The sequence below is a fragment of the Bos javanicus genome, chromosome 3 (assembly GCF_032452875.1).
Source record: "Bos javanicus breed banteng chromosome 3, ARS-OSU_banteng_1.0, whole genome shotgun sequence".
Lineage (NCBI taxonomy): Eukaryota > Metazoa > Chordata > Mammalia > Artiodactyla > Bovidae > Bos > Bos javanicus.
In genome coordinates this window covers 30,711,678-30,723,445 of record NC_083870.1, presented here as the reverse complement: position 1 = coordinate 30,723,445, position 11,768 = coordinate 30,711,678, and the positions used below count along the sequence as shown (strand labels likewise).

General features: G+C 40.8%; 1 protein-coding gene across 4 annotated transcripts in view; it reads right to left on the bottom strand.

Annotated features, from left to right (window-relative positions):
• Positions 1–5,316: 5,316 nt before the first annotated feature.
• SLC16A1 (solute carrier family 16 member 1) overlaps positions 5,317–11,768 on the bottom strand; it is a 33,900-nt gene continuing 27,448 nt past the window's right edge. For all 4 annotated transcript variants that reach the window (XM_061410794.1, XM_061410795.1, XM_061410793.1 and 1 more), the window contains one exon: positions 5,317–9,942. In XM_061410794.1, the coding sequence (XP_061266778.1) occupies positions 9,665–9,942 (278 nt within the window). In that variant the 3' untranslated portion in view covers positions 5,317–9,664. The remainder of the gene's footprint in view (positions 9,943–11,768) is intronic.

Sequence of the window (11,768 nt, the reverse complement as noted above, 5' to 3'; positions counted from 1 at the left end):
ATAGTCAAAATCCTTCAAGCTAGGCTTCAACAGTATGTGAACTGAAAACTTACAGATGTACAAGCTGGATTTAGAAAAGGCAGTGGAACCAGAGATCAAATTGCCAACATCCATTGGATCATAGAGAAAGCAAGGAATTCCAGAAAAATGTCTACTTCTGCTTCATTGACTATGCTAAGGCCTTTGTGTGGATCACAACAAACTATGGAAAATTCTTAAAGGGATGTACATAACAGACCACCTTACCTGCCTCCTGAGAAACCCCTATGCAGGTCAAGAAGCAACAGTCAGAACCAGACATGGAACAACAGAATGGTTCAAAATTGAGAAACAAGCTTGCCCAGGCTGTATATTGTCACCCTACTTATTTAACTTATATGCAAAGTACATCATGCAAAATGCTGGGCTGGATGAATCACAAGCTGGAATCAAGACTGCCGGGAAAAACAGCAACAACCTCAGATATACGGATGATACCACTATAATGGCAGGACGCAAAGAGGAACTGAAGAGCCTCTTGATGAGGGTCAAAGAGGAGAGTGAAAAAGCTGACTTAAAACTCAACATTCAAAAAACTAAAATCATGACATCTGGTCCCATTACTTCATGGCAAATAGATGGGGAAAAAGTGGAAACAGTGACAAATTTAATTTTCCTGGGCTCTAGAATCTCTGTGAATGCTGACGGTAGCCATGAAATTAATAGACACTTGCTTCTTTGAAGGAAAGCTGTGACAAACGTAGACAGTATATTAAAAATCAGACCCATTACTTTGCCAACAAAGGTCCGTCTAGTCAAAGCTATGGTTTTTCCAGTGTCATGTATGGATGTGAGAGTTGGACACATTTGAGCACTGAAGGAGGCTAAGCACTGAAGAACTAATGCTTTTTAATTCCCTTGGACTGCAAGGAGATCAAATTACAGGATTTAAGTCCCTTGGACTGCAAGGAGATCAAATCAGTCAATCCTAAAGGAAATCAACCCTGAATATTCATTGGAAGGACTGATGCTGAAGCTGAAGCTCCAATACTTTGGTTACCTGATGCAAAGAGCTCACTCATTGGAAAAGACCCTGATGCTGGGAAAGATTGAAGACAGGAGAAGGGGTTGACTTAGGATGAGATTGTTGGATGGCATTATTGACACAATGAATCTGAGCAACTCTGGGAGATAGTGAAGGACAGGGAGCCCTGGCATGCAGCAGTCTGTGGGGTCGCTAATAGATATATGCCTTTGCAACTGAACAACAACAACACACTATAGAATTTAAAGAATCCTTCATTCAGTTAAAAAAAAAAAAAAAACAGATCAGCAAGACAAGAAAAATGATCTGGGGACTCAGATAAGGCCCCCTGTAAAAGCAGGCATGAACCAAGTTTCAGAAGTCAGATAGGAGTTGGTGCTGAGGAGAAAGGAGAAGGGGCTTCTGCTGCTAAGTCGCTTCAGTCGTGTCCGACTCTGTGTGACCCCACAGACGGCAGCCCACCAGGCTCCCCCGTCCCTGGGATTCTCCAGGCAAGAACACTGGAGTGGGTTGCCATTTCCTTCTCCAATGCATGAAAGTGAAAAGTGAAAGTGAAGTCGCTCAGTCGTGTCCGACTCATAGCGACCCCATGGGCTGCAGCCCACCAGGCTCCTCCGTCCATGGATTTTCCAGGCAAAAGTACTGGAGTGGGGTGCCATTGCCTTCTCCGGAGGAGCTTCTAGGCATTAGCATTTAGGAAGGCAGGGGTCTGAAACAAGGTCTTAGTTAACTAAGTAATTCAGTTGGGCTGGGGAGCAGGGTGTGGGCTTAGGACTGATGCAGAAGCTAATTAAGAAGGGCCCTATGGGTCCTGCTAAGGACTTTGGACTTTATCCTCAAATTACAGGATTTAAAGCAGAGTAAGTGATTAATGAGTTTTATTATCTTTATTGCTTTGAGGTTATAAAGGCAGCTGAAAATCTGGCCTTTTTAGAAAAGTCATTTTAGCAGCAGTGTTGAGGCTGGATTGAAGGTGGTGAGAACTGACAGGGAGGCTGTTAAAAATGAAGCCTATGGCAGGGAAAAGGGCACTATAAGGAGAAACAGTAAGTAAAGTCTAAATATTTGGACAACCAAAGAGGAATGTGGGGGTGGGAATGGGGAGAGGTGTGGAAGGGGCTGCGGCGCAGATAAAGCTCACACTCTGCTGCAGGCCTGTTTATGCTCATTTTTTAAAGTTAACTGATTTATTTGGCTGTATCAGGTCTTAACTGTGGCACACAAGATATTCATTGCATCATGGGGGATCTTTCCCTGTGGAACAAGGACTCCCAAGGGTTGTTTTTTTTTTCTTTTGGTTTAGTTGCACCATGCATCTGGCATGTTAGTTCCCCATCCAGGGACCGAACCTATCCCTGCATCCCCTGCATTGCAAGGGGGTCCTTGTTTATGCTCATTCTTAGCATCTGAGAAACAAGATAACGCTGGGAATTTAAAAGGTTGTTACCAAAAAGCCTCTAAAGTTCCCATGCTGAAAAGTATATATAAATAAGGCCTAACACAAAAGCAGACCCCGGTTTCATTCCTGGGTCAGGAAGATCCCTTGGAGAAGGCTTAGGATACCCACTCCAGCATTCTTGGTCTTCCCTAGTGGCTCTGATGGTAAAGAATCTACCTGCAGTGCAGGAGACCTGGGTTCGATCCATGGGTTGGCAAGATCCCTGGAAGAGGGCACGGCAACCCACTCTAGTATTCTTGCCTGGAGAATCCCATGGACAAAGGAGCCTGGTGGGCTATAGTCCATGGGGTCACAAAGAGTCGGACACGAATGAACGAGTAAGCACAGCATAACACGAAAGCACCCAGGTGGTACTAGTGGTAAAGAACCCACCTGCCAATGCAAGAGATGCAAGAGACATGAGTTTGATCTCTGGTGGGAAAGATCTCCTGGAGAAGGAAATGGCAACCTACTCCAGTCAGTGTTGTTGCCCAAAGAATCCCCTGGACAGATGAGCCTGGGGAGCCCATGAGCTGCAAAGAGTCAGACACGACTGCAGCGACTTAGCAGATACACATTTTTGTTTCGGTTTCAAAGGAAAAAAAAATAAGATAGGGAAAGATAGACCACAATGACAAGAACTATTACAAACCTTCTCTTGATAACTATAGATGTACAGATCGTCAGCAGACCAGGTGATTTTTAATCACCTCCTGGCTTCTTAATGGCTGCTAGCCACTTCCTCTTGGGACCTGGCCAGAGTAAGCTCCGGAAATGCAAATTTTTAATTCTGGAATCAGTAAAGCACATTAGGAAAGGAAATCTCACAAGTAAAGAAATCACATTATGAATTCCAGAGCCAAGGAAAATGACTGTAAGTCAGATTGTGAATTCATTGGTGCAGAGTCCAAGTGGTTGGTCTCTATTCATCCTTCAAGATTACCCAGGATACAACCTTTCTCATTCTTGTGTTTCCAAACTTCCATCCAGTACAACCTTCAGCTCCAGCAGTTGAGCTGTATGCAGGGGTTGGGGAGAGTGGTAAAACCCAGTTAAAGGGTGTTTTTCATTTATACCCACTGGTGGTGCAGTGGTAAAGAATCTGCCTGCCAACACAGGAGATGCAAGAGACAGTGGTTCAATCCCTGGGTAGGGAAGATCCCCTGGAGTAGGAAATGGCAACCCACTCCTGCATTCTTGCCTGGGAAATCCTATGGACAGAGGAGCTTGGTAAGCTACAGTTCATGGGGTCACAAAGAATGGGACATGACTCAGTGACTGAGCACACACACAACACACACCCCAGGATATTGCATGAATCAGATGATATACTGGAAAGGCCTTTGTGTACTCCAGTGATTGTTCTGCTTGATGACAACTGACCCTATTTAATTTTTAAAACTACTATGAGCTCAACTAGTACTACTGTTCAGTCAACTGTATGCAATGTACATTCACAATCCTCACAATAATTAACTTGCCCAAGAGTATATACTTTTCTGTCCGCTTTAGGCCCTCCTGAGGTTGGGTTAGAGACTTCTCCATGTGATGTCCTGTCACAGCACTTACTGTGCAGTCTTCCCTCTGGAATAGAAGCTGTGGGTGCCAGGAACCCTGAGCATTATTATGCCTTCTATCTAGAAACCAGATAAGCACATAGATAGCACTCCAAAAATACTAGGTGAATGAATTAATAAAAGTTTTATCTTATATCCATATTCCTGTTTTCCTTATAACTTACTCTTCACTGTCTGCTTTCCCTTACTACAAAGTAGGTAGGATGCATGCATGTGAAGACATTATTATGTTCATGGCTGGATTCTCAAAACTTAGAACAATGCTTGGGAACTAGTAGTTCAGTTAAGTCGCTCAGTCGTGTCCGACTCTGCAACCCTATGGACCGCAGCACATCGGGTTTCCTTATCCATCACCAACTCCTGGAGTTTGCTCAAACTCATGTCCATCGAGTTGGTGATGCCATCCAACCATCTCATCCTCTGTCGTCCCCTTCTCCTCCCACCTTCAATCTTTCCCAGCATCAGGGTCTTTTCCAATAAGTCAGTTCTTCGCATCAGGGGGCCAAAGTACTGGAGTTTCAGCTTCAGCATCAGTCTTTCCAGGAAATCAGGACTGATTTCCTTTAGGATGGACTGGTTTGGTCTTGCAGTCCAGGGAACTATCAAGACTCTTCTCCCACACCACAGTTCAAAAGCATCATTTCTTCAGCGCTCAGCTTTCTTTAACATGCTGTCTAGGTTTGTCATGGTTTTCCTTCCAAAGAGCAATCGTCTTTTAATTTCATGGCTGCAGTCACTACCTGCAGTGATTTTAGAGCCCAAGGAAATAAAGTCTGTCACTGTTTCCATTGTTTCCCCAGCTATTTGCCATGAAGTGATGGGACCGGATGCCATGATCTTAGTTTTCTGAATGTTGAGTTTTAAGCCAGCTTTTTCACTCTCCTCTTTCACTTTCATCAAGAGGCTCTTTAGTTCTTCTTTGCTTTCTGCCATAACGGTGGTGTCATCTGCATATCTGAGGTTATTGATATTTCTTCCGGCAATCTTGGTTCCAGCTTATGCTTCTTCCAGCTCAGCATTTCGCATGACATACCCTGCATATAAGTTAAATAAGCAGGGTGACAATATACAGCCTTGACGTACTCCTTTCTCAATTTGAAACCAGTCAATTTTTCCATATCCTGTTCTAACTGTTGCTTCTTGACCTGCATACAGATTTCTCAGGAGGCAGGTCAGGTGGTCTGCTATTCTCATCTCTTTAAGAATTTTCCAGTTTGTTGTGATCCACACAGTCAAAGGCTTTTGCGTAGTCAATAAAAGCAGCAAAACTTTGCCAATATGTTGTACCAATTTATTCAGCCACCAACTGATGACAATTTATGATTTAAATCATGTTATCAATGTAGTAGGGAAAAATTCAAAGCTCATCAATCTTTCAGTTTACATTAAGAACATTTACATTTAAGAACTAGGTAGAGAGGACTTCAATCATGAGTGGCTGCTTATTATATTTCTGCTCTTTTTAGAATCAACACAAATATTGAAGGAAAAGGATTATCAGTTACTAATCAGGTGCCTCTTCCTTGTAGGGGCAGTGTACAAAGACCAAGGGCTTTGGGATTCAAACCTACCTACTTAAAGAGCACCCCTCTCAGGCGGTGTTAGTTTTCATTCATTACCAAACAGGGACCATTACATTTCTAAGAGTAAAAGGAGGATAGGTCTGAAAGGAGTTTGATCATTTAGCTAAGAGTCTTACCTTTAAGAGTCACTCCCAAACTACCCTCTGTGAGGCTCCACCCACCTTGGGTATTAGAAGAGCTCAATTTTTCCCCAAGTACTACATATCTTTGATATATATATATATATATATTTTTTTTTTTTTAAATAGGTGCTTACACTTATTAAGCCCTTGCCTAGTACAAGCTGTCACGTATCAACTAAACTTCATGACAGCCCTGGGGCAACAAATGGCATTAATTATTAACACCTTTACAGAAGAAAACACCTGATGCTTAGGTTTGAGGTCACAAAGCCTTTGTTTGAACCCTGGCAGTCTATACTGTTAAACAACCAATAGGCTGTGATTTCTTTGCTAGCTATTCCAGTGTCTTCTAGCAAGTCATGGTAAAAAGCCAGCAAAAAGTCAATCAGTGCTGTATAGCCAAGAAGAGATATTCTACTGAATGACTGTCACAACGGCCCAGACTAAGTGGGGAAAGGATGACTGAATCTGAAATCCTAAAGCTAAAACACATTTCAGGAATGATGTATTTGAAACCGCCTTGCTGCTGCTGCTGCTAAGTCACTTCAGTCGTGTCCGACTCTGTGCGACCCCATTGACGGCAGCCCACCAGGCTCCCCCATCCCTGGGATTCTCCAGGCAAGAACACTGGAGTGGGTTGCCATTTCCTTCTCCAATGCGTGAAAGTGAAGTCAAAAGCTCAGTCGTGTCCGACTCCTAGCGACTCCATGGACTGCAGCCTACCAGGCCCCTCTGTCCATGGGATCTTCCAGGCAAGAGTACTGGAATGGGGTGCCATTGCCTTCTCCGTGAAACCGCCTTAGATGCTTCTAATCTGAAGCAACTTGGCTTAATTGCTCACATTTGGGCAAGCCAGGCAAGCTTGGGCCATCACTTCCTTACAAGTTTTCATAGCAGCCGAAGTCTGTCATTAACCTCTTTCTTCAAGTACCTGATCTGATTATTAAAACAAGCCATGTTGCAAAGGTGGACATACACTGTTCACCTTTCCTCATCTTTCCAACGACAAGAGGGCGGGTGATGCACACCTGATAATTAAATTTATTATACTATGAACCATTTCCTAGGGAAGATGTAAAACTTGGACATTGAGGTTTTTCATATAAACCAATTCTGAATTTATCAATCTGAAATTCAATATAATAAAACAAGAATAAGATTATTCATTAGTATGATTAAATCAGGGATAAAAATACCTCCCTGAATTTTCTATAGTTTGTTTTAGCATCATCCTTTTCTGAATACTTTTGTAGAAATTATTTTGAATAGGTTAAGATGATTTCAGTTCTCAAAAAATGACTATATAATGTGATAATATGGTCTTGTTGCCATGATCATCTGCAACTGTCCAGTCTACCAGTTTCTTAAACAATTTTTCAGCTTTGAATTGAGACTATTTCAGAGCATACTCTTGACCAGTCCCACGCCTCTTTGGGCACAACAGTCTAGACAGCTATATGTTTTGTGACTTAACAGAATGTGGGACAGAGGGAAGCAAGGATAGGCAGGCACTCTATTTTCCCAAAGCAGCCACTGAAACTCTGTCAAGTGAAATAAAACTTAAGAAGTCTAGTCAGTCCTTACATGGAGCAAGGGACAAGACTGCCCAGTCAGAAAGCTCAGATGCGTCCGGTGTTGAAAACAGCACTGCAGCACGAGAGGATTAGCTGATTGTTAGCAAGGACTAGATGGCAAAGCAGGCCTATATTGGGCTTTAGTGTTGGCTCTGTTACCAAAACTGATCCTGAATAAATCCCTTAAGCCTGTGTCTTCAGCGGGGGAAAAAGTCAGAGTTGGACTGGGTGGTAAAAGGTTTTGTTTAGTCCAGCTTTGAGCCAGTTTTTAACCTTTTGCTTCTGAATACAGCAACTTGAGAACCCTTCCTCCTAATAAATGGTGATCATTCTGCACCAAAATTTCATCACTTCACTAACAAGTTTCAGGTAGTGGAAAAATACTAAGCAGGGTCTTATGTATAGATGCAGCTTAACAACTGGGATGGGGGAAAATAATCTTATACTCCTGGTTTACTCCCCCACCCCACATTTTTTACTTAGGGTGATCCTCACTTTTTAGAAAGGGAAAGAGGCATACAGAGGTTAGGTCGGTGGAAAATGGCGGAGTCCAAACTGGAGCCAAGCCTGTCAACAATCACAGCAGGCTTCTCCCCTAAAATTCCTCCTCCATCTGCCATGATACCTGAGCACAGAAAGGGAGTTTTCATTGTGTCCTTAAAATTAACTGCTCTGCTTTCAAAACGCTTTCAGAGAAGTAGTTTTAAAAAATTTCTCTCCTGCTTGCCTGGAAGAAGAGGTTAAGGAGAAAAATCAAAATAAGCCATATACACAAATTCCAATGCACATGTGCTGAATTTTTAACATTAGCAAGGGCCAGATTGAATCTTGATAATGAAAATGAAGACAGACAATATTTTCCTCAAGAAAATAAACATTTGGAAGAAGAAACATTTCTTAAAAAAAAAAAAAAGAAAGAAAATTTTTATTTTAAAAAGCCAGCCTGTTAAATAAGGTTTTATGTCTATACTTTCACACTGTCAACCGCAATATTTTAAAATGCATTGAATATAATTCATTGAATGTCTAACATTATCTTCCTGCTGTAATTTAAAAGATACTAGGTTAAAAAAAATTTACAGTTTTCATTCTGGTCTGTCCCCCTCCCTATCTGTATACTAAACCCATTTCTTTACATTTCAGATAAAGTGAAAAAGGGTCACAAAATCTTTAGGGTTGTGTGAAGAATAAGAATATGCCCAATAATTCTAAGCAAAACATAATTTCCTTTAAGGCCTTATCAGAAAAAGAAAAGGAGTTATTTATTGATAAGCCAAAATAGCAACTTCTCTCCCAATCTTATCCCTATTGGTTTCTGTGGGCCAAATTTCTATGGTTCTCTTTAATTAGCAAACACTACACAGACTGAGTATCTCACACTCAGTGCTAAGCTAGATATGGATATAAATGAAACCACTGGGAATCAAAGGCGTAAAATTCCAGGAAAACAGCAAAAAAGATTCCAAGTCTCACAGTTTAACTGAAGTTTTGGAAAAGTTTAAGCTGAATTCAGCTGCTGTATGAAATAGCTTTCTACATTTAATTTAGTGAGGAGGCACGAATACATAGTTGTGTATTTTAATACTAATTTTTACATTGAAAAAAATAGAATGTAATCTCAAAAAGGGCAATTATCTATGACTACGCAAAATGTATCTTTGGAAAGGGGAAGAAAAATAGTAATTTAATGAAATCAACTCTCAAGCACTTGACTTCTAATAAGCAACCCAAGAAAAGACACTGGAGGGTTGATGATGAGTAAGTACAATGCATCCAGAAAAGCCAAGATGTTTTCAAAGTTTCATGCCTTAAATTTCCTAAATACATATCTAGCAGGCATATATGCCAAGCAACTACTGATGCTAGGAAAATATTTTAGTCAGGGTTTTATAAAACCACCAACTTTCAAACCTTCTAGTGACAATATGAAACAAAATTAATTTAAAATTTTAGATTTGCCTCAAAGCAGTTATTTTTATTTGTAACGGAACACTGAAAATGGATGAGTTAAGCAGAATAGTTTTAATAGTTAAGGCTCCCTAAAGACTAAAACTTAAGGCACGTATTATAATCTTCATGACACTGTTAAAAGCAAAGATTTAAACAAACAAACAAACACACAAACTGACTTCCTTTTCTCATTCTTTTTCAACCACTCCCTTCCCAAGGCTAGGCATTTTTAATCCAGGCTACTGGTAAGGAGTGAAACAAAAATTCCATCAATAAACCCCTGGTATGATTCCCACAGAAATGTCCAGTATTTGCACTGAGCACCACTGGTAGATCACAGGCCAATAGAATATTTTGGGTCATGAGCTGCACCATTTACCCTTCAGTCCCACAGGTTCAAACTGGACTCTCCGCCTCTTTGGGGTCTTCTTCTGTGGCTTTATGTTCTGGAGATTCTGCTGCATCGATGACTTCTTTTGGCTTCTCAGCAACATCTACATTGGTCTCCTCATCTTTACTTTCCTTTTTCTGCTGCTTCTCAGCTTTCTGTTCTTTTTCAAGAAGTCGGTAATTGATGCCCATGCCAATGAAAAGATAGATGCCTGCGACAATAAGGATTATGCCACATGCCCAGTATGTGTATTTGTAGTCTCCATATATGTCATTGAGACGACCTGAGGAATGTTAAAAAAAAGTTATGAGGGTAAACAATTATACCCTTTCCCAAATAAAGTTTAAGGATCCATTCAAAGAGCTCATAAATGCCAAATTAGTGTAAAAAGAAACTGCTCAAAATTATTTGATCTTTCGTGTATGATGTCACACTGATTTGGGGTGTCCCCACACATTCTGTTATCTTTAGCAACTTGAAAATTATTAAATCGTGGTAATTTTGAATTGCAAAGTCCTTGAGGTTACCTGGGGCTCTCTAGTGGATCAGACAGTAAAGAATCTGTGTGCAAAGCAGGAAACCTGTATATGATCCCTGGGTCAAGAAGATCCCCTAGAGAAGGGAATAGCAACCCACTCCAGTATTCTTGCCTGGAGAATCCCATGGACAGAGAAGCTTAGCAGGCTACAGTCCAAAGAGTTGGATACGGCTGAGGGACTAACACTTGAGATCACATAAAATCAGTTTTCTCAATATACAATGGAAAAATTTGCTCAAAAGAGGTTTAAGAGTCTTGCCCAACGTCACAGAGGTAATTCCAGTCTCCCAGGCCAATGCACTTTTTCTGACATCAGCATTTCCCAAAGAGCATTCCTGGGGACACTCATCCTCTGCTAAAACATTAACTAACAGCAATACTTTCCACCATTCTAACCTCACAACAGGAAGATTCTATCATCATTCCCATTGTATAACATAAAAGCTGAAGTATAGAAACTTTAAGGAAGGTCACAAAGTTTTAAGTTATACAGGTTGGCTTTAAACCCAGTGAGTCTGGGGCAAGGGGAAGGGCAGGGTTGGCAAAAAAATAAATAAATAAATAAACCCAGTGAGTCTGACTCTGAGGCGTGCACCCATAACCTCTGTGCTTCAGGCTACCTCCCTCATGTTTCCGTAGTCAAGTAAATTTGCAAATAACACACCACAGTCTTTTCTATTCACGTTTTTATGAGGTCTGATATTAAAGAAACTTATTTAAAGAAACTTTGGAAAACTCTACACATATAAAAGATATAATAACCAATTCAAATATGATTCCATATGGTTTTCCAATGCAGGGCATCACTCACTCAGCAATACTTAGTTTCTATATATTAATACAGCCCTGGGTCTGTTAAGCCCTGAGTTAAGAGTGAGCAAAGGCGGTAACAGTTCAGCAGAGAAGAGAAATGTTAATCCAATAACCACACAGACTGTGACAAGTGCTACAGAAATGTTTGAAGGCAGAAAATAGGAGGTTTGGGCCAGTAAGAAGGGTCAGGAAGGCTTTTCTTTTCTTGGTAAATATTTATTAAATGGAAAAAAAAGTTTACTAAAAAAAAATGCTGGGGGTTGGTTAAAACTCTATTAAGGAGAGGGCTTCCTGGGCTTTCGCTGGTGAAGAATCCACCTTCCAAATGCAGGAGACATGGGTTTGATCCCTGGATTGGGAACATCCCTTGGAGGAGAAAATGGCAACCCATCCCAGTATTCTTGCCTGGGAAATCCCATGGATAGAGGAGCCTTGCAGGGTACAGTTCTATAATAAGCAGGCATTAAAAATATTTTTTCTCAAAAAAAAAAATTAAAAAAAAAAATTTTTTCTCTTTAAGAAAATTGATTGAAATGTAATCAGTGCAAAGAGGTTCCAAAAGGTCATTTATTACGGCACTGCACACATTTTCTTTGAAAGAATATGTGCTTTTATCTGTTCCCCCAAATAGCAAATTAGCTACCAGCAATGGTCTCTGTGTGGTGGGATAACAGGTTATTATTTTATTGCTTGCCGTTTTCTGTTAAAGCCTTAAGACATGCTAACAAAATAGTTTACCCCAGTGTGAAACTCAGTAC